Source organism: Myiozetetes cayanensis, unplaced genomic scaffold, assembly GCF_022539395.1.
Source record: "Myiozetetes cayanensis isolate MyiCay16 unplaced genomic scaffold, myiCay2020 scf3, whole genome shotgun sequence".
NCBI classification, from domain to species: Eukaryota; Metazoa; Chordata; class Aves; order Passeriformes; family Tyrannidae; genus Myiozetetes; species Myiozetetes cayanensis.
The window spans coordinates 54053021-54076753 of NW_026087521.1; the positions used below are offsets into that span (position 1 = coordinate 54053021).

The window sequence follows — 23733 nt, forward strand, 5'->3', positions numbered from 1 at the left end:
ACATCTAAAGGCATTTTCTCACTAAAGTGTTAATAGAAGTCGTCTAACATAAAAGCCTTTACACAGATTTATAGAATCACAGAATAGTTTGGGTTGGAAGGGACTTTTAAAGGTTATCTAGTCCAACCTCTACTGCAATGAGCCTTGCTCAGTTAAAGTGAACCTTCTTAAATAACTGCTTTTAGATACATCCCCTACCAAGAAACTTAATAGGTGAACCAAGTACTTGTCATAACCAAAGTTTTTACCTCCTCTTTTTCTCATGAGTATCCTTAAAACTTGCAGAAGCAGCACCTTTACTGTAGTTGACTGCATGCAAAATTATTTGAGCTTTCTCTCTGAAAAGATACACCAAAGTGCTCACAAATACGTTCCTTTCAAAGTATAACAAAAAGAAAATTAATGGTAAATTAGTCTGTGAACTGAAACCAAATATGAAACCTCCATCTCACAAAAAGTATTTTCTTGTCAGTATATAAGCTCTTGAGGTAAAGTTTCTTTGTAGCAGCTATGAAGTAAGAACTACTGGGCTTGAACTCTATTACGCTTTACACCAGACTATGGTAGTTAAAAGCTGTTTAAATCTCTCCCTGCAGTAAGAGGTCACGTTTCTGAGTCTGCAATCTAAACCAATTTTTTTTCACCTCAACCTAACAGTCAATGGGAAAGCACTTTCTTTTTCACTCTGAACGAGTTGTATGAACTACAGGACTTCATTAAAAAGACACAAAAAGGATGCATGGGTTTATTTTTTATCGGACTGGAACATCAGCCCAGTTTTCTGTATCTGGTCTAAAACTTCCCTTGGACAAACCAAAAGAAGGAGATGTTCACCATTAATTTCACAGTAGCAAACCATGTGAGGAACATGCACAACTGACATGATGGAGGGAGGCAGAAAAGACTGACTTATTTTCACACGGGGAAGATGCTGATGCAAACCATACCTGTCTGCAAGCAGCATTCTTAGAGAGCATCACACACAATATCCAGAGACATCTAATTCTAATATTCAGAATTTTCATGAAAGCTGCTGAAGACCACATTCTTTAAAGATGTGAACATAAAATCTTAGCAGTTTACTCCAAGAAACTCCACAGTCTTCCCTTCATACAAATTGTGCTTGGGTTCTAAAATATAAACTAATTGTTCTGTCCCTCTATGTCTTAAGAGTGATTGCCAGAAATAGGAAACATAATACAAATCATAATTTTGGCTACCACGCAACTGAAATCAACTGGTACCATCAAAGCAGCTATTCAAAAACCTAAATAAACAATCAGTAACACAGTTAACCATTAACAAAATGAACTAGAGTAAGCACATCACACAATGTTGCTGGATCTGCACTATTAACATGATTAAAGACTTTATCCAGGGAAGAAGTCAGAAGAAGTCTGTTGAAAAGGTAACACCTTTATTTGGGAGGATACTTATAGACACATTATTTAAGGCTACAGTTAAGTCTTGTTTGGAGTTATTTTTAGGAGTAATAAACACCCAGAAACCCTAATCACATAGGACCATCCTTGCCAGAATGAAATGAGGACAGTTGCTGGGAACTGAGGGGACTTAAAATGCCAATGACTTCTCTTTCAAGTGCCGTTCACATCTGAAAATGGTAGTGGCTAAGCCACTAAGAATAATTTTTCTGAACTAATTCAGATACTGAATTTAACCACTAGCAGGAGTTTAGACTGCACAGACACACAAAATAAAGGAATTTAGTCAGGTTTCACCATTCTGAGAAGAAATTTAAGAATTTGAATGAAAAAGAACAGCGCTGAAACTTGTTCCATTCCTAAGTTTGATTAATACTTTTACCCCCAACTGGTCAACTTCCAGCAATCTATCCAAACTCGTGTTTAACCTATTTTTGCAAATACCTTCTATCTACCCACTAGTCCTCATGGCAAGCCAGTGATTTCCATCTCTTCAGCAACAGAAAAGCACTGCCAAGCAAGAGACCTGTCTCATTAGGGATATCTGATCACCACACAGACTTTGTCTATCAGAATTATCTTAGGCATCTAACATCGGCTACTTCTATCATTCCATTCATTTGCTTTTTACAACACTCCTATCAGATATTCCTCCTTCATCTTTCAGTGTTTAGTAGAGCTGGATTCAATAAAAAGAAATAATATTACATACTATATAATACCAACCACATTTCACTTGAGTATAGTTTACAGCATTAGACCCCAACTGTATTAATCACACAAATCACGCACCACTTACTTCTCTTCACGAGAAAAGAGAGAGCGAGCTCGCCTTTCTTTCACACATCTTTTGCCCTATGTTTGGTAGGTTACTATGAAAGTTCAGTATCAGGTAAACACACACCTCATACCAGCTTCTACAGGAATCACAACGCCAATATCAAATCTGATACCAAAACACAGTATGAGACACCGAGAAGTATCTCAAATTTGATGCACCCTTATACAAGTATTTAATATTTTATCAGTAATTTTCCTGTTTGATTGTCACCCACCACCGTGTCTTAGTCCAAGCAGTATATTCTTACGAAACTGTAAGAAGATTAAGCTCAGACAGGATTTAAGTGTTATGTACACTCCACAGCATCCTTTGGCAGCCAGCCACAGTAGTATTTTCCTGCTACCAAATCAAGGTCACAGAGGCATGCCTTATTGTACTACACTGTTTCAATAAATACCACACACAACTTCCACATCCTAAAAAGGTATACAATAACACATTTCATAAAGGATTATCCTTTAATCATATACATAAGAGCAGGAAAAAGTTCATGTTATTCAACTCCAGATACTTAAGGGAAGTAGCTGTGGGAGCTAACTAATCTCCTGCAGGGTTGCTTGACAGTCAATGGAGAAAAAACCAGCTCCCTGAGAGTGCAATTCAGGACTCCAGCATCTTTCATAACTTATCAAGAGCTGATCCACTTGCAAAAAATAAAACCAAACACTGACCATGATGTAGGCCACTTGGCTTTTTTTTTCCTCTAATATTGACTACTGTTATAATCTTCAAGCCAAAAGCAGAGCTGTGACGAAGGAACAACGCGAGATACACCCAAGCCCACCTACAGCTGTAAAAAATGTTCTCAGAAAAGAAAAATAAAAATTCAATTCTTTTAAAATGGATGAAAGAAAGGGCTCCAAGCTGAGTCCTTTTGGGTGAGTCTTCTTTGATGATAAGGAGTAAAGACCATTTCACATATGGAGTAGGAGAAGAATATCAACTATAACAAGCAATACTGCTCTAATAAAACAACAAAATCATTTGAATCAGACCCAGCTCACACTGGACACAAAGCCAGCATTTCCTTACATACCATTCCTCATTAATTTTTTTCCAACCGAACCACCTTTTCCAAGTCAGCATTTCCTAAAGGAAGGAAACACCCATTTTTTTGTCCTATTCAAAAGATGTTCATAATCTTCCAGAGATGAAGGAAGCAGGGTAATAAATAGGATTACAACCTTGGACTTCTGGAGAGCTATTTTTTGCCTCCTCAAGGACCTACTTGGAGAAAACCCATGGGTTAAAACTCCAAAAGGTAGAGAGGCCTAAGGGAGCTGGTTAATATTCAAGCACCACTTCCCCCAAGTTAAGGACCAGTGCATCCCTGTAACAAACCAAGCAAAAGGGTCATGAGACTGGTATGGATGGATGAGCAAGGAGCTTCTGACAAAACTGAAACAGAAGGAGTAAGTTTATGGAATGTGGAAAAAGGGACAGTCCACTTGGGAGGAATATAGGCATGTTGTCAAGAGTATGCAGGGATGTGATGAGGAATGCTCAAGTCCACTTGGAATTGAATCTAGCGAGGGATGTCAAGTACAAGAAGAAGGGCTTCTTCTACACCATCCTACCTTTTGCTAGAAGTAGCAAATGGAAGACCAAGAAAACTGTGGGCCCACTGCTGAATGAAACGGGTGACAAAGGACAGAGGGAAGGCAGAGTTACTGAATGCTTTCTTTGCTCAGCCTTTACTGCTAAGGCAAGCCCTCAGGAATCCCTGATTCTGGAGGCAAGAGCAAAAGTCTGAGAAAAGGAAGGTTTTCCCTTGGCCAAGGAGGATCAGATTAGACAGCATTTAGTAAAACTTTACATCCACAAATCCATGGGCCCCAACGGGATGCACCCATGAGTGCTGAGGGAGCTGAGAAATGTTATTGCTAAACCAGTCTCCATCATCTTTGAAAGGTCATGGAGAACAGGAGAGGTGCATGACGACTGGAGAAAAGCCCATGTCACTCCAGTCTTCAAAAAATGTAAGAAGGAGGGTCCAGGAAACTACAGGCCAATAGGCCTCACGTCCATCTGTGGAAAGGTGATGGATGCCATCTCGAAGCATGTGGAGGAAAAGAAGCTTATTAGGAGTATTCAACGCAGATTCACTATGAGGAAATTATGCTTGACCAATCTGACTTCTTCACAGCCTTTTATGAGGAAATGACTGGCTGGGTAGATGAGGCGAGAGTAGTGGATGTTGTCTATCTTGGCTTCAGCAAGGCATTTGACACTGTGTCCCATAAAGTCCTCATGGGTAAGATCAGGAAATGTGGGCTGGGTTAGTGGACAGGGAAGTGGGTTGAGACCTGGCTGAACATCAGAGGACTGTGACGAGTGGTGCAGTGTGGCCGGAGGCCTGTAGCGAGCAGTGTTCCCCAAGAGTCACTCCACTGGGTCCACTCTCATTTAATGTACTCACCAATGACCTGGAAGAAGGGACAGAATGTACCCTCAGCAAGTTTGCTGACGATACAGAACTCACAGGAGGGGCTGATAACACCTGAAGGCTGTGCCGCCATTCAGCAGGAGTGCTGTGTCCTGTTCTGGGCTCACTGGTTCAAAAAAGACAAGGAACTACTGGAGAGGGTCTGGTGGAGGACTACGAAGGTGATGATGAGATCAGAGCACGTCTCTTATGGGCAAAGGCTGAGAGAGCCAGGTAGCCCAGAGAAGAAACAACTGAGGGTAGATCTTATCAATGAATACAAGTATCTTAAAGGGGGTGTCAAGAGGATGGGGCCACACTCTTTTCAGCGTTTCCCAGCAACAGAGTATGGGGAAATGGGCACACAATGAAACACAGGAAGCTCCACTCGAATATGAGGAAAAGCTTTTTTACTGTGAAAGTGACAGATCGCTGGAACACGCTGCCCAAAGGGGTTGTGGAGTCTTCTTCTCTGGAGATATTCAAAACCTATCTGGACACATCCTGTACAAGCTGCTCTGGGTGAACATGTCTTATCAGGGGGTTAGACTTGACAATCCCCAGAGGTCCCTTCAAACCCCAACCATTCTGTGATTCAGTGAAATAGCAATCTGTATTTGGTTCCTATTTCGTGAGCCATTCATCACAGTAAATAGCGTATTCAGCTTCTATAAAGTCTGGATCCTAACTTCACATTCAAAGGGCACCTATTGCTCATCTAAACTATTCCCATATAACTAGAAACGAACATCTCAAATTACTTCATGTTACAAAGGTCAGCCTTCTGGTGATAGGAGACTAACAGCTTTCTAAATCTCTCTCCTCCGGTGTCTTCCATTCTTTAACGTACATATTTTGTGTTTATTTTTTCCTAATCCTGTAATTCCAATCTGATAAATCCAACTCTTTATTGTTTGACTTTAATTCCATATGCCTGCTCTTTCCAGAGCGAAACTGGTTGGATCCACAAAGGAAAACCCAAGAGCAAACAAACTGTACTGGGGACAGCTGGGGAAATATTACCTAAGAGCAAATTACAAAACTAAGTTACTTGAGAATACAGCCATGCTCATATATAAATAAATTGGAAACACTGTATTCTCATGCATCCAAGTTCCCTTATTTAAATGAGCAGCTCATAAGGCTTGATGTAATTAAACCAGAGCTGGCCTGCTTTATAAAATAGTTCAGCCACATTTTTTTTGCAATCTGAGCTGTCCATGAGAAAGTTACAGCTATAGCTTATTTCAAAAGAACAAGGACAATATCAGCACTCTAACAAGATAGTCTTGCAATCTGATTTTGAAGGACAGATTTTACACTGCCCTTTATTTACTTTAACAAAACCCTTTTATTTTCCCTACATTAAAGTGACCTCTTTAAGGTTACAATTAGTGCTAGTAAAATTTTGCACAGTTTTAAGTTTCCTAGAAATGAAACAGTGTCTAAAATAAATATATTTCTCGACTACACTAGATAAACTGCAAGTCCTTAAGGTAGAATTCCATCATCTCTGGCTTCCCATATCTGAAAAACCTATTAAACTAATAGAAGAGAATTAAGGATAGAGACAAAATCCTTTAGCAAGCACAGAAATTGGTAGGAAGCTTAGAAAACAATAATAAAAAAAAAAAACCTGAAGCTATTCCTGGAAATTTTAATTAAAATTAACTGGTACTTGCCTTATGGTGATCAGACATTCAGCACTGTCTTAACTTTCCATTGTTACTCTTATGAATCAAAAGGTAAAAATATTCTGAACTGGTCTTCCAAAACTGAAATTAGTCATTTATAGCTGAATACAAGGTAAAAACAATCAAAATGTATTCAGGTTTTTGGGTAATCGTGTAGAAAAAAAAAAATTAAACCCCTCAAACAAATAACTGAAACACAGCTTTGTTTATCATGCTGCGTAAAACCTCAAAAACTCCACTTTGTCCCAAACTTTCTTAGTGTGTGGGTAGACTAATGGAGAGAACTTCCTGCTGCAGGGGCCTTCCATCTCAAAGCCGAGAGCTGACACAAAGGATGCACAGAGCTCAGTAACATAAGTGCTGGAAAACAGGACTGAAGAATAGCTCAAGACATAACAGATGAAAAAATCCAAATAACCTCTAGATAAATGCGTTATCTTCATCTGCCAGAACTGCTGCAGTTCTCTGCAATACTGAAGGTCGGGTCCAACTAGAAGTACTTCACTTGAAGTAACGAGATTGATCTCGAAGTTACATAGTACAGTTACGTAGATTCTGATAACTAAAAGTGAAATTCAGTCATCTCTGGAGAAGTCACAGTAGTTTAGATAAAGAATTATTTTATGAAGAATAAACCTTTATGATAAAAACAGTATTTTTGCATTTTCCCTGTCTACCCATTCCTTTCAGAAGACAAGAATGAATTACCAAAATTCGCTTCCTGAACACCAGTGACAGATTTTTTTTTTATTACTTTATTGAAAGAATAAAGGTAGACAACTGGAGAACATAATTCTACACAGAATCACTATATTTTTTCCAGTTTGCTTGTTCCAGGATTAGAATTAATAGCAAAACAAAAGACGCAGACAGGAACACTGCCAATTTAAAAATAAAAAAGGAGGCAGACATCAAGCCCATCTTCCTGAAGGTGGATAAACTTTGTTGGAGCCAAAGTGGTTAACATAAGAGCAGTTGAATAGCAAGAGAAACTATTAGCATTCCAGAAAAGTAATACTCATAGAATCATAGAAATATCCTGAGTTGGAAGGGAACTACAAGGATCACTGAGTCCAACTCCTGGCTCTGCACAGAACAGCCCCAAGAATGGCCTGAGAGTGTTTTCCAAGCACTCCTTGAACTCTGGCAGGCTTGGTGCTGTGAACACTTCCCTGGGGAGTCTGTTCCAGTGGCCAGGAAATAAGATTTTTTTAAAAAGGGGCGGGGTTTTGTTCGTTTGGTTTGTTGTTGTTTTAACTCCAAAGTTATTTCTATAGACAAAATTGATAGGGGAAGACTTACAGGTGCTGAACTCTGGAAACTTTATCACCAATTATAAATATTAAGTCTATGCAGAAACTTCAAGCAAAAAGAGATCTTTCCCACTAGAGGTCAAACTGAATAAAACCTAAACGTATTTGCTTTAATCCCCCTACATCCAGCCAACATCAAAAGGCAAGACCAAAGAGAGAGGGGAGGGTGGGAGAGAGGAGGAGAGCAGGGAGAGTCCACAAAGCCTGCAGCTTTCCTGGTTACATATCTCATAACCTGATCATTTCCTTATAGCACTTTTACGAAGTTTCAATATGAATCAACAAAAATAGTTCCGTAAAGTAGGTCGTTGCTGCAGCAACCAGGCGGCTGTTTGGACTACTCCCTGCCACAATGACCTACTTTTCCAGTTATATGTAACCGTTGTAGTAAGAGCCGATTTTTCCTTCCCTAAGGAGCTGCTCTGAGAGGATTCCTGCACCGTAGCTCAACTTTATTCCTAACTGGGACAGCGAAAGGCTTCATTCGAGCAGGTACAAGCAGCAGGTCGGTTCTGCTCCTCTGTGTCATATTTAGAAGCGTTGGTGGCTAAAGGTTAAGTGAAACCCAATAGGAGCTCAGAGTTCAAGAAGTATCAAGCCAGTGTTCAAAACCGGAGGAACTGATAAAGAATGGAAGGGAAAGGTGTGAAAAGGAACAGCAGCTCGTGAACGGCGTGTTCCCTGCCGGAGTCAACAGCTGGCATCAAACTTTGCACAAACAGGCTGCTCCAGTGTCACATCCAAGCACAGGCTAATGGACGTGATCCTTTATTACAGGTCTAAATAACTAAATCTGCATAAAAGAAAAACCCTGGTGAATGGCAGGTAAAGCTAACATGTTTTTAAATCCTATTTAACCCTGCATGGGCTGGAGAGGGGAGATAAAGGTACCTTACAAATCCAGGAAGAAATGTTGACAATTACAAAGTTTCCTGTTTCCTGTTGCTGTTAATAACCATTACCTTATGACAAAGGAGAAAAGATCACCAATGCAAGTTTCCATTAAAGTGTATCTTAAACCTATAAAGGAAATAATTATCTCTGTAGAAATAAGCCTGCAAGGCTTCAAACATCAATCAGATTGACTTGTACTTAGGTGGTTTTTGATCAATGTATCCAACTCCAAGTTCAAAAGCTTTCATTGAAGGTAAAATGTAAGAGACACAGGAAGACTAACATATCCAAGCAAAAAAAACTAATTCCAAGAAAAGGCCAGACGTTACCATATAGTATACCCTAATTAAAACTCCAGTTAACAGAAAGATTCTGACAGATACAGCCCATTTGATAAAAGTAGAAAAACAAAGAACACAGAAAAGCTCTCCAAAGGTTACTTCACCTTATGTCTTCTTAAAACTTCTAAGTTCAGCAGGAAAAATTGCAATTGGTGACAATATGGTACAGTGAGTGGAAAAGCTTTTGAAATTTTGTCCATCCTTTCACTTGGGTACAAATCACATATATAGAGATAACTGTTCCTGAAAATCTAATACTCTTCAAACAGAATATTAAAAAAAACACCCCAAACCACTAAAAATTATTTTTTACTTTACCACTGTACTTTACCATCACAAGCCATAGGGCAGCAACTGCAAAGGTAGGATTCTGGAAGAAGGACTAGTAGAAAAAAAATATTGTATAATTATGAAAAAACAGGAAAGGCTGCTGCTGCAAGAGCAACACATGATCACTAGTAACACTTCTCAATTTGAAAGCATGACCTCCAGTGCCAAAAATGCAAGCTCCATTGTGCTGTCTCATATGAAAGTAGTAAAGAACTGGAATAAAACTTTAAGTAAATGCAGCATTGAAGAACTTTGCTTGGAAAACTAACACAGTATTTCAGTGTTGGCATTGAAAGAGACAGGATGGTGAAGTTATATTTAAAATAATGCAGAAGGCCAAATTCTAAAATGTAAAAATAGGAAGATTCACATTATCCCCCACAAACTCATGATTTTCCTCGTGGCTTAGAAGAAAGATACATTACTGCTGAAATAAAATACTTCTCACTAGTGTATTTACTAGCAACTAGCTTACAGAAAGGAAATTTCAATTGAATGAAAAACTCCTACTCACTGAAAAACACCATGAACTATATGATCAAAACCAATTTTATAGGGATCTCCTCAGATTACAAAAGCCTTGAAATAAAAGGGGGAAATACACCACAATTAAAGCTGAACTGTCAACATCACAGCAATTTACAACTTTTTGCTTTGTCATAAACCAAAGAAACTACACATCAGTAGAATGTTTCCAAGTCATACCAATGAAAGAGTATGCTGGAGGAAAAAAAATTAAAAATTAAAGTCTCTCATAGCAAGTCATTTAAAGAAGCATTCACAGGATTTAGGATGTAGCAGTAAACAGCAAACAGCTCCCCTGTCTAAAAAGAAACAGATAAAGCACAGTAAACTAGACATTATTAAGCCTGTCATCTACTGGAAAATAATGATGGAAAGTCACAGGAACTATTCCTAGGCAACCCAAATAAAACAAATGATTCAGATGCCATCCTTTGCTTGATCACCCTCATTAAGACTTAGATGGTTCTAACTTCTGGAGTTCACTCACAGCAAGACTTAAAAAAACAAAGAACAAAACCAAAATGCAACCTCATCCCCCATCAAATACTCTTCTGAAAACTGGATGACAAAAAATTACTCTGCAGAACATTTTCTTTTAAATGCATGTCTCAGTTTGTAGATGTAGAGTCATGCTTTTCCCATGAGAGGGGAAAAAGGGAAAAAATAATAGGTAATCTCTGCTAAAAGTTGGAATGTTTTCTTCTGCTTTAAGACTCCTAGAAAAAAAAAAGAGCTTGTTTATTCTCTAGAATATGAAATATGAAGAGGAAAAAAATGAAGAAAAAAAATCACTTGATGCAACAGAATTTACAGGCAGAAAATTTCAACTCAGAGGAAACTCACAAGAGAACACAGGAAAGACAATATTTACTCCATTCTTCAATGAATCCAATATATTGGAAATCAAATTATTAACTATTTTCAATGCCAGTTGCTCTGTAAAATGTAGTTTCACAATTCTCTGTATGCTTCTCCAGTCCTTCAGAACTGTACAGATAGTGAAACTCAGGTAAAGCTTGTCATGACATTCTGTATCTTCAGTGCATAGCAAACTTGTAACCATGAAGACCATGACCATGTTTTATGTACTGTGCAAGGTCTGAAGTAACAAGCAGCCTACATGAACAAATTACCTATTTATTTATTAATTTCTCTTTCTGATTCAAGTTGTCCTCTCCTGTTCTTTCAATCACTACTTTGCCCTCTTCTCCCCCCACCCGCCACTTGTAGCACAGTTTACCCTTCACCTACAAGGTCAGTAGAACACTGTCACTGAGAAACACAAAAAAATCCCACACCTGTAAGCACCGAACTCCACAAATTCCTTACTATAAAAAATAAAGCCTTTCCTAGGTCATGGATTTCACACTTAGGATTGAAAACAGAAAAATCCAAGTTTTCCTTTCAGGAATTGTTCCTAAGTAACCTGTGCTGTAGACATTTATCTCCATCACTGAAGAATTAATAACATGTATTCATACTTCACAACGTCCCTATTTGAGCTTAAACAGAATTTTTTCAACGTTTCTGGCTGAAGGGATAGGGGTTCGTGTTCTGAAAGGATAAACTTATAGGGCAGGAACTTTACAGCCCTTACTTTTCATGTCTGTGAAAGAGCCACAAAGATCCTTACAGATGTTAGAGAAGAAATGCACGTCAGTGAACAGGAAAGGAGAAGCTTTCCTACAAATTAGGAAACACTGAGAAACAGTAAATTTCTAAAGCAGGTCCAGAAAACTTCCCTAGTTTAGCTGCAGGAGGAAGCAATGCATATCACAAAGGTGGATATCATCACATGCCTGTCAACACAGAAATTAGATTTGCAGGACACATCCTAAGCAATGTTCAACTGTGTGAAATCCCTTCTATCACTGATAATCTGAACAGATTTTGTTTTATTTCAACAAACTTGTTGCATCAGCACTTTGAAAAGAGATTATAAGCAACAGTTTGACACCTGAATTTACTTCTGAAACCCTGAGCATTATGAAATTCTTATTTCCTGCCCAGGTTTACCAACACTGAATTTTAGGAAGTTCTGTTCACTGAAGCTCAGCTACCGTCTAAACTAATGCTAATAAAGCTTCTGTGTTAATTTTTATTATCTCCACCAATAACTGGTATGCTCTCAGATTTGTAACTGTTCCAAAAGTATAGACATACATGTAGACTTTTGCCACAGCCATCTCCGCTCACCCACTTGAAACAGAACACTGAAATATTGACCTGTCCTTTCCAGTCTATCCTTCACCTCTGCTAAAGCTTTATTACCTTATAGAAAAAAATAGTTACACACACAAAACCCCAAAGCAATGAAAGCAAACGCTTTATGGTGACCTGAAAAACAAATGGAGGCTTCAGGGTTAGAAGAACATTGCAATTATAGTTCACCTCTTGACCTAGATTGCAAAGAACGCGGAAGCCAGAAGTACACAGAAGCACACAAATTAACCTTGCTCCATATTAAATTAAGAGTTCTGAAAAAATCTAAGTGAAGTGTATTGCACCAGAATATGCTGAAGTTCTTACCCTGGTAATCAAATCCAGTCCTCTCCTAGAGGTTACCAAAGGTACAGCTATTAAACCTGCTAAAATGTGATATGCAAATGACTAAGCCCATGGAACACAAAGCCATGTACACTCACACTACTTACACAACTGACTCAAGCTCACTTTTGCCTTTTTAGATCACTATGGGAAGGTCACAAAAATCCCTAAAGCAAAGAGTTTCTTTCAATATGCAAATAAATACATCACAGACTTCAGTGTGACTTCTACACTGAAAAAATGGCCGACTTTGCCGGCAGCTTGACCTTCCTCCTATCACAGGTTATATAACTAACCTGAAAACCTGCCAGCCACTGAGACAGAGCATGGAAAAGAACCACTTTTGAAAATAAAGGCTTCCAATCTGTAGGTAAACTGTCAGAAACCAGAAAGTTCAGGCAGTATGCAATGATAAACAGGCTTTTCTGCAATACTTGCATAGTATGTTTAAAGAGTAGCTTGCATTGGTAGGAATAAAGACATTTTCATAAGCTGGAGAATATCCTTTATTGCATTAAAATGGCCAAAAGAGAATGATAATATATAAAATAACTTGCTTTGAAGAACTGTTGCAGAATTTATTGACACTGCTACATACTGATCAGTTAAGGAAAAAAAAAAATTCTGTATTCTTGATTGCCTAAAAACAGCTGCTTTCACATTCACCAGATGGTGTTTGTTGGGGGTTATCACCCTCCTCTTTTGTGATCAGAGCAGGTAACACTGCAAGTTGCAGACAGAATACCTTCCTCTACTCAAATAAAAAATGTGATCTATTGATACTTAAGTAAAATAAAAATAGATTACTTGTCCTGAGAGAAAGAAGACTGAAAAAAATACTATTCAGTTGTTTCAAAACTACATTTATCCCTTGATACTCAAAGTCCACACACTACTCTTACATATCAGGAACTACCCAGGTCTTCTCTTGATATTCACAAACCTGGAGATAAGTGATGTAAAATGAGTGTCTAAAACCTCAAAACTTCTTACCTCAGGAATTAAGATTCTTTTACCTCAGCAATTAAGATTCCTTCAAGATCAACCCTGCAGCCAAAAAAAGCAAATTGTATAAATGTTCACTTGAAATCTTCTGGCCTATAGTAACTGCTATTTGCAAAAAAACAACTTACTGAAGGCTTAGTATAAAATTGGATTTGCAGTACCACCTGCTCCCTCTAGACCAACCAGCCTGGTCTTTTTGTCCAATTTAATAATAGTTACATTACAGAATCTGGTGATACAAGATCACTCACCAAAATAAGGAAAAAAGCACAGTGCAATTTCTCACCTAGCAGGCTTATTTCTCACATTCTGACAGTTTGAAAAAAATAAATTGTGCCTTTTCCCTAGCACAGTAAAAAGGCCAACACTTATTTTCAACAATATGACTTCGAAGGGTGTCAACAAATGGCAAGGCACAGAAGAAACCAATAATCCTCTTCCAAAAACCACCTGGTGGTTACTACACACATGAGCAATGCAGGCCACAGTTACAGGGTCACTGTAATCTGGCTCAAATCCACACTGCCACTGAAAGAAATGGTACCTGTTCTTCCCATTCTTCACCTCTTCACCACTACTAAGCTGACCTTTTTGCTGGCACAATCTACCACAGAGCTAATCCCACCAAAACTGGTAATTAATCTCTTTTGGACAGATTGATGAGCTGAACTGGCTCACCACAGGGCTGTGTGCTATCATAAAAGGGTGGAACCAACCCTTTCATCAACAATGCGGGATTAAACCCATGAGGACATACGTCAGTGTGCTTCAGTGACGTACTTTGTAAATCATAGGACTCGATCATATAACACGAATTAGAGAGGGAATCACTGAACTGAGGGCATCCCATCACAACATGCAATGCTGAAAAGTAGCTGCAAATTTTTTACAGGTTATTCACCCTCAGTTCACCTGGTTGGACAAAAGTGTTCCAAGTGGCATACACTGCACTACAGGTGAAGCTACTCATTAAAGGGTATGAAGGGTTGTCTTGGGTTTGCATGACAAGGTTTTGGCAGGAGGGGGGTCTCAAGGGAGGCTTCTGTGAGAAGCTGCTAGAAGCTTCCCACATGTCTTTCAGGGCCAATGCCAGACAGCTCCAAGACAGAGGTGCAACTGGCCAAGGTAGTGCCTCTGGGGTGACATATTTAAGAAGGGCAAAAAGTTACTGCTCAGGAGCAATTGCAGCCAGAGAGGAGCGAGAATATGTGACAGGAACAACTCCGCAGACACTTGGGTCAGAGAGGGGGGAAGGTGAGGAGGTGCTTCAGTTGCCAGAGCTGAGATTCCCCTACAGTCACATTGTAAAGACCATGGAGGGGCATACTGTCCCTCTTCAGCCCATGGAGGTCCATGGTGGAGCAAATATCCACTTGCAGCCCATGGAGGTCCCTACACTGCCCAAGGGAGGCTGTGACCCCACGGGAAGCCAGTGTTGGATGAGGCTCCCAGCAGGACCTGTGCAGAGAGGAGCCCACACTGGAGCAGGTTTGCTGGCAGCACTTGTGACCCCAGAGGGAACCCAGCACTGGACCAGTCAGTTCCTGAAGGGTGGAACCTTGTGGAAGGGACCAACAGTGGAGCAGTTCATGAAGAACTATAGCCCATGGGAAGAACTCACATTGGAGAAGTTTGTGGAGGACTGTCTTTCCTGGGAGGGATCCCAAACTAGAGCATGGGAAATGTGAGGAGTCCTCCCCTCTAAGGAGGAAGGTGCAGCAGAGACAACATATGGTGAACTGACCAAAATCCCCATTCCCCAACCCCCTGTGTTGCTTGGAAATAGGAGACAGAGAAATGGGAGTGAAGTTGAGCCCAGGAAGAAGGGAGGGGTGGGAGAAAGATGCATTAAGAATTCAGTTTATTTTTCATTATCCCATTTTGATTTGATTGGTAATAAATTAAGCTAAATTAATAAACTTTCCCTGTGACGGTAATTGCTAAATGACCTCTCCTTGTCCTTATCTTAACCCACAAGGCTTTCATTGTATTTTCTCTTCCCTATCCAACTGAGGAGGGGACTGACAGAGAGCCTTTGGTGGGCTTGATCTTAAATTTTTTCATAAATCAAATAGATTTTATCCTAAGTGCTACACAATTAAAAGAAACTTAAAGGGATGTCTTTAGCAGGGAAGTCATAAATATTTCAGTGCATTTCTTTTTATTAAGTATAATACACAAATTTTGCCTGCCTGAAGTACAGATGTGAAACCGAAACTACTCATAGAATAATTTTGTTGACAAACTTTCTCCACCAGTCCCCCATCCAAACAAACAGGGCAAATTGTACCTACATAAGATGAAACCAGACACACAAAATAAAGAAATTAAATAGATACTACTGAAGCATGTCTAAGTATTAATTTTTTAAAACAAGTTTCAATTTCCATGAATTGCCATGATTGTCCTGAAACTTTTTGTTGTTGTTGTTGTTCAGGTTTTCCTTTTTAATATGGTTGAAATACAGGTGTAAAAAAAAAAAATCACACCTTTTCTTTCTCCTAAATCAATAGCAATATCTGCCACAATAGCAGCTAACTTTGCAGGATGCTGAACACATCAATATTCTCACAAAATCTGACAGATATACAAAATAAATTTTACTGCTCTTACTTTAAAAGTGAAATTTATTCTCTTCAGGAATGATTAAAAAAAGAAATACAAGGATTAGCAAGATCAGACTATCCATCTTTACAAAATCAATTGCTGCACACTAGTATTTTAACTAGCATATCAAAGACATACCTACACAGTCAAAAAGACAAACTAAAAGCAGTAAATTATTACCCAAAGTAAATTCTTATGCAGCAACTAACAGAATGTTTGCATTTCTTTTCAGATATTGTGATCAATTGCCACTCTCTTACTAAAACCAGGGCTAAATGAAACTCTCCCCTAAGTGATTTTGCAAAACATGAGATCCCGTTCTCCTTAATATGGAAAAGTTTGTGAGCACAAACAAATTTTTTCAGAAGTAGGTAATGGTTACTTGTTGGAGTATGCAAGTTACATTCTTTGTCTACTCTGTTGACACAATTAGACGTGAGCTAATTCTGGTGCCAATTGTTTAATGGCAATTGACAAAACTTTCTTTAAGAGAGTGTTAGCTTGATTTTCCATTTAGTATCTCCATTTTTCCATCACTTTTTACTGCACCGAGAAACTTCTCTCTCAAGTGTTGATCTGTGAACAACACTGTGAACTCATTACATAGAAAAAACATGTCTCAACGAAAGCACATCTTGATCTATGTGACAGCTTGAAAAAAGGAACAATAAGAAGAAACAGAACAGAACTGGAAAAAAAAAAAAAGAAGTGAGTTGAGGGAGGCCCTGGCATTTGTTACGTAGCATTCATGAATTTAGAACAGGTAGGCTGAATGCCAGGAGAAAGGAGGTCAGTAAGACCATGTGACTGCTTAGTAATTAGACTTGCTCAATAGTGCAATTACACAAAAATATTAGTTCACAATTGTTACATGACTGTTTAAAAAGTTAATCAGAAAGCACCTCTGTACTAAAGGTTGCTATTTGCCAGATTTAACACGTACTTGTTAAAATGAACCGTAACTTGTGACTCTGCCGAGTTACAATACTCTAACAATAAACTAAACCTTCTGGTTTCTTGTATTCTTTCACCATTTTTCCTCATATCCATTGTGTTAGTCATACTTTGACAGAGAAGATTTATGCCCAGGGCATTAGGACCATAAACAGACCAGAACATAAACTCTTGGTGTCAATCAACTCAAATTAAGAAAGGACCAATGTAAATTCACACGAGATTACATTTGATTCATATTCCTAATGCTGAAGGGTTTCTGCTCCTAGTCTCAAATAAAATGTTTTAACTAATTCAATACACTACTCTACAGGCATGTAAGCAAGGATCTTGCTTATGGTCATCAAGTGACCCAGAACATAAAATGCTTGATCATTAATTACAAGTGTGAAATGAGACTGGCAAACCAAAAAACTGCATCATAAGCCTTGGGTATACATACTGTGAATGTATGTGTTTGCACTGGTTAAAAATAACTCAAAACAACTAGAACCTAAAATGGATTCATACCAAACTAATAACTGTTCATTTAAATATAAATTTATTAAGAATAACCATAATAAACATACAGCTTTAGTAGCCAGTTATTTTAGAAAGTTTTGTGCTTTTAAACTTGAAAACCCCCTGAAGATCTCACAAAACCAGGCTATGCAGGCAGCAAGATTTTCTACTCGAATCCATGTGCAGCATGTGCCTCCAGGACACTTGAGTCCCAGGAGATGATCTGAAGTGCTTTGGATAGGGGAGCTGCAATTTACCCAAAATTCAGTCTCTCCAACCAGCAACTAAAAAAAGATGGGTTTTCTTTAAATGCAAAATGCAGTGGAGGGACTAGCTGTATTTTAGAACAGCAAGAACACTGTTAAAGTAAACCAACCAGCATATATATCACACAGAAACATACTCAAGGACTGTATTAGCTAACAATCATATTCCACAGTCACTGAAGAACCAGGGCAATAGCACTCAATACATGAACTTCCTTCTGCTGGAATCAAAGTTCACATTTGTCTATCATTCACTAGCTCAGAGAATATAACCAAAAGCTGTTTAGCATTTCAATCACAAAGCATATCAGAGACATACAAAATATTCTTAAGATGTGATTTCCTTAACACAAAACTTGTGCCAATTGCCCACATTCTGTTAAAACTTAAGTAGCTGTTCATGCTTCATCCACAAAACTAAGACCTCTAAGCTTCTTTATGAAGTCAAAATGTTATTAAAAAAAACTTATCCCCTTCAAAACTAAAACAATTTAAAAGTCTCTATAAAAGAAATGTACAACATGAACCTCAGAGAAGGGAAGTATTCAACAATTATTATTACTCAGTGGTATGAATGTTATTTATATCAGTGAAAATGGAATAAACCACCAAGTTAAACTCCACAGAAAACATTTTTAGTATTTCTATCTCCTGAAAACCAGAAATAGGACCATAAAGAACTTCTAAAAATTTGGAAAAAACCCCAAAACCTCCAAAGGCAAGTTACCTTGTTGGTAAGTTATTTAATGACCTGGCATACAAATTAATTAAATCTCAAAGAAATAATCCTTGAAGTGAACTGAAACCCATACTGAAACGTATCTAAACTTTCTTACTCTTCTATGATGTAATGTTAAGCCAAGTTTCATTGTGCTTGTTCCATAATTAGGCAACTTCTCAGCATCATAGTCTGGACAGGCAAAGTTCACAATCTTTTCCTGACACCAGATGGATAGACACAAACTCTCCTGCCCTATCAACCCTTTTAAAAGGGTAACAATTTTCAGATCCCTAGTGATGTTTTAACTAACCACACATGACAAGCATGCACAGAAGTCCCATTAACCTCTGCCTTATCATGGCACACATTTAGTGTGGGAGCACCAGTCCCAGCTCCACAGCAAAGTTCATTTCTGTATTCAGTAGGGGGACTGAAGGTGTAGGGAGAGATCTGCATGCTCCAGAAAGGGACAGTGCACACCAAATTTGCCAGAGTTCGAGAAGCGTTTGGACATCGATCTCAGGCACATGGTGGGATTCTTGGGGTTGTCCAGTGCTGCGCTAGGAGCTGGACTCTCTGATCCTTGTGTGACCCTTCCAATTCAAGATATTCTATAACGCCCTTTATTGTAGGAAAGCTACTCTGAGAAATTCCTTTTTGAGCTAAGCGAGCAGCTTCACAGCTTTTCCAGGACGGAGTCACCCTGGGATTGACGAAGTCGCCCGGGGTTCCCGACTGCCCAGAGGTCCCGAGATGGTCCCCCCCGGCTGCTCCCCACGACTTTCCGCCCGGCAGCAGCGGGCGGAGGGAGCGGGAAAAAGGAGCCCGTTCCCCGGGAAGCCGCGGCCCTGCGGCGCCGCACCGCCCGGCTCCCTCTCGCCGCTCCCTGGCCGGGCGGGCGCAGGGCCGGATACGTAACACGGCGGTGCCGCGGGCAGCACGGGCGGCCAGGGGAAGCCGGCGCTGGCGGCGGCCCAATCGGGCGCGGAGGGGAGGGGATGGCGGGGAGGCAGCGTGACTGCATACATAACGCGGGGATTAGGGCCCCGCGGAGCCCCGCACTCACCGCCACCTGTTGATGCCCACGTTGGAGGAGCCGGCGAACCAGGGGTCCAGGATGTAGACGCAGCGCACCGTGTCGGCGCCCTGGATGCATTCCCGCAGCGCCGGGTTGTCGTGGAGCCGCAGCCCCTTGCGGAACCAGTGCACGGCGTTCACCCCCATGCCGGGCGCGGGCGCTCAGCGGGAACCGCCGCCGCCCGCGGGGCCGCTCATGGCCCGGCGCCGCCGGGCGAGCACGGACGGGCGGCCCGCGGGGCCTCGCTGCGGACGGCTCTAAGACCCGGCGGACACGGCGGGAGCGGCCGCCCAGCGGGGACGCATCACCCCGCGGGGCCCCCGCGCCGGGGAGAGCGGGGCCGAAGGTAGGGAGGGAGGTAGCGCTGTGTGTGGCGGTGGCTGCGGGGCGGTGAGCGCGCCGTGCCCGCGGGAAGCGCCGTCCGTGCCGCTCCTCGCCGCTCGCCCTGTGACTGCGCCGGCCGCGGGGCTGCGCCGGCCGCCCCGCCCCGCCCCCCGCCGCCCATTGGCCGGCGGCGGCCCCACGTGACTGCCGGCCCTCACGTTTCTGAGGTGTGTTCGGTACCGCCGGCCCGGGGGGGCGGGCGGCCGGGCCGGGAGGGCGCGCCCCCTCGGCGGGCCGGGAAGCAGCAGGCACAGCCTGCGATCCCGGTGGGAATCCCACCCGCCGGCTCGGCGCGGGGCCGACGGGCCGCGGCGGGGGGGGGCAGAGACCGCGGGCTGGCCCGCCCCCCCCCCGCGGGTCGGGGCGGCGGGACCCGGATGAGCACGGGGCCGCGAGGCGGCTCTCGGTGGCGCCGGTTCTGCCGGGACGCGCACGCGCGCCCGCCGGCCTGTTATGTATAGCGCTCCGCGCGCGCCCGCGGCGGGGGCGCGCACGGGCGGCGGCGCGGCCACGATCACCCCCCCGGGCTGTGCCCAGCGCTCCACGTCCCATCCCATCCCATCCCGCGGGAAACAGGCGGGGCGCTTATCTAAGCGTGTGCGTAGGGAGCAGATGCTGGACCGGAGGATCTCCAGAGGGCCCTCCCAGTTCCGTGATTCTGTGAAACGGGCCGAGGTCTCGGTGCCTCCTGCAGCCGCGAGGGGCTGGGCAAAAGAGCTGGACAGGAACCCCCGGGCAAGGGAGAGCGGCTCGGCCGTGCGGTGCTGCCACAACCAAACACACCTGAAAGCAGCTGAATGAGTTGTCTCTCCAGTGCTGTATTTAAAGTCATTATCAGTAAATGGTGAATATCTTCAGGTCTTTTAATTACAGAGCTCAAAACACGGTCTGTGTGCTGCCTACACAGCAGGTTTCCCCGTACCTGCTCCAGGGTTAAGCGGGGCACGGCCAGCAGCTGGTGAAGGCATCGCACTGATAGGACTCAGTAGAGCCATTTCGAGTCTTAACAAGACAGCTCTAGTTGCAGATGTGAAAATAAACCTCCACCTGTGGATTGCCACTCAAATCTACAGCTTCCAGGGTGTTTGCGGACAAGTAGGTAGCAACAGCAAGAGTGTTGTCATTAGAAATAATGTCTCAAGTAAAAGACAGAGGACTCTAATCAGCAGTACTGGCCTTTCTTGCCTTCCAAAAGACCAGACCAGCACAGTACTTTAAAAACTGTAGGTTTTCTTTCTCCTAAAATATTTTTTCTGGTAAGATATATGGAAAGTATACGTCAAGTCAACAAAGTCCCTTCACACTTTCCTCACTTTGACTTAATAAACAGAGTAACAGAATCACATAATCATTTAGCTTGGAAAAGACCTCTAAGATCATCGAGTCCAATCTTGGACCTACGACCTCCTTGTCAACTAGACCATAGCACTAAGTGTCATGTCCAGTCATTTCCTGAACACCTCCAGGGATGAGTCCACCACTGCCCTGGCCAGTCCATTCCAATGTTTAACAATTCTTTCCATGAAGAAATTCTCCCTGATGTCCAATCTGAACTTCCCCTGGTGCAGCTGGAGGCTCCGTACTCCTGTCTGTCAGTAGTTGCCTGGGAGGCCGACCCCCACCTGGCTACAAGCTCCTTTCAGCAGGTTGAAAACGCCATCAGTGATCAAGGTATGCTAGCAGCAAAGGACCCAGTCATGATTAGAATCCCTTTCTATTTGGTCTTGCACAAAATTTCTTCGTAAAAAGTATGGAGGCTGAACAGTTCTTAAGCATTTACTTTAACAACAGCATAAAATATAATGAATTTTTCAATTATTACTTTGTTGTATGTAGAACATCATATTCCACAGCTCATCATTCTGGTCCCAGAAGACTATATGGGATCCTGTCATATACACGCTTCCTGCAACTCAAGGTTGGAGTCGTTTGGGGCATTGTAAAGTTGAACATTCTTTTCTCAACTAATATGAAGTACATTCTTCCTTGCCTGTTTTTTGTTTGTCTAATTTTTATCCTTGAGAAATGCCAAACATTGGTATGTAATTGTCAAAGAAATAAAACAGAAAAAGGAAATGTTTGTCAATGACCACTGTCCATCAAACTCATTCGAATTCTGTAATTTTTGAGCACATTGAAGGAGTCCTTATTTTCAAGGAAAGTCACCTCGCAACATAGTTTTTATTTCAGACTTTTAAACTACTCATTCATACTCTTTATGTTCCCTGCTAGCCTCCCACAAGGCTGCCACACTGAAGATGGCCCAGAATAAAGTCCAGTATCAACCAATCTGCCTTGAAGGAATACTGAGGTGGAAGCAGCCCTGCCTCACTACACCTTATGGCTTCATAAGCAAATTGCAACCATGAAAACCATCACTCTGTAAGCTGTTTGTTGCTACAGGCTAAATAACAACTGTAGTATGTCATTAACATATCATTATGTCAAAACACTATGTGGCTCTAGCCATACCTTCTATGTCAGACACTTTGTTCTTCATTTAGAAGTGGAAGGAAGGTGAAGAACGTATTAATTAAAATATCTAATCTCAAGGGAAGAGTCTCTCCAAGTTAGTTGGAAAAGAAAATAGAATCACAGTTAATCAAGGAACTCATAAAAGTAAACCTCGCTACTGTGTTCTCTTGTGGATAACTTATTTTTTAACAGTTGCTAATTTAGCTAATTTACAGACAATGAAAAAATCAGGAGAGTGGGGAGCAATTAGAAGGGAAAAAAGATACCATGAAGGCATGAAGCAACAAAACCAGAAAGAAGCAAATATACAATACATTGTGTATTACAAATTGGAAGCATTTTTTAGATGCTTGTTTTTAACATCACTGTATGCAATTACATTTACAAACATCGTTAACTGTTCTTGAAACAGCTGTTATGTAGGAGATAAAGCCTGAACTGCGTTCCTACAGCACGGTTTCTTTTGGTAGCAGTTCTCCTGAGTTCAACTGATATTTTTCACAGATGCAGCACAGATTACTGAACACGTAGCTGACAAAAGAAGTATTCCCAGAGGGAACAGCAGTAATTTTCACTCTCTGAAGGATGTGATTGTGCAGACGTAGAGTTAGTTCAAAAATTCCAAACAGCCCTAGTATAATCTTTCTAGTCCAAAAAGGTAGAGGAAGGTGGTTCTCATCATCACAGCTCAAAACTCTGTTTCACAGTTCTGAAATGCTACCAGCCAAAACACTATAGACCCAACAGCTACATATGTGAATTTATGTTTTTTTAATCTGTAATAAGGCAGCGATCATATGGAAGAAAATATGATGATGTAAGACAAACCACCCATCGTCATTCAGTGTTACCAAATCAAAAGGATCATAGAATCAGCCAGGTAGGAAAAGACCTCTGAGATCATCAAGTCCAACCCTTGATCCACTACTGCCCTGGTTACCAGACCATGGCAATAAGCACCACATCCAGTCTCATCTTAAAAACCTCCAGCGATGGAGAATCCACCACTTCCCTGGGCAGCCCATTCCAGTGCCTGATTACCCTCTCTGTAAAGAATTTCTTAATAATTTGCTTCCCATCGGAATACAGGCACCAAGCCTAACCTTAAAATACTTGACTCTTTGCCATCAGACTACTTCAGAATGACTGACTGTCAAAGTATTTTTTTTTTTCTATTTACCGCTCTAATTCTCTCTGAGAGCTGTTTTAATCCAACCCCCTCTATCTCCTTCTCGTCCCATCAAACGCTGCTCTAACAAGCGATGGAACGCCGTGAGATTTCGCCGCAGACGAGGCCGTGAGTTCCGGGTGCCGTGGGACAGCACGCCCTGCCGCCCGCAATCCCGGTCACCGCCTCCCGCCCAGGGCACATCCCCGTTCCAACCCGCGG

At 41.5% G+C, this 23733-nt stretch overlaps 1 protein-coding gene across 1 annotated transcript in view; it reads right to left on the reverse strand.

The window, feature by feature from the left end:
• Nucleotides 1-19934, reverse strand: part of CRY1 (cryptochrome circadian regulator 1) — a 38532-nt gene extending 18598 nt beyond the window's left edge. Inside the window, exon 1 of the mRNA XM_050323703.1 lies at nt 19473-19934. Coding sequence (XP_050179660.1) covers nt 19473-19630 — 158 coding nt within the window. The 5' untranslated portion in view covers nt 19631-19934. The remainder of the gene's footprint in view (nt 1-19472) is intronic.
• Nucleotides 19935-23733: the final 3799 nt, after the last annotated feature.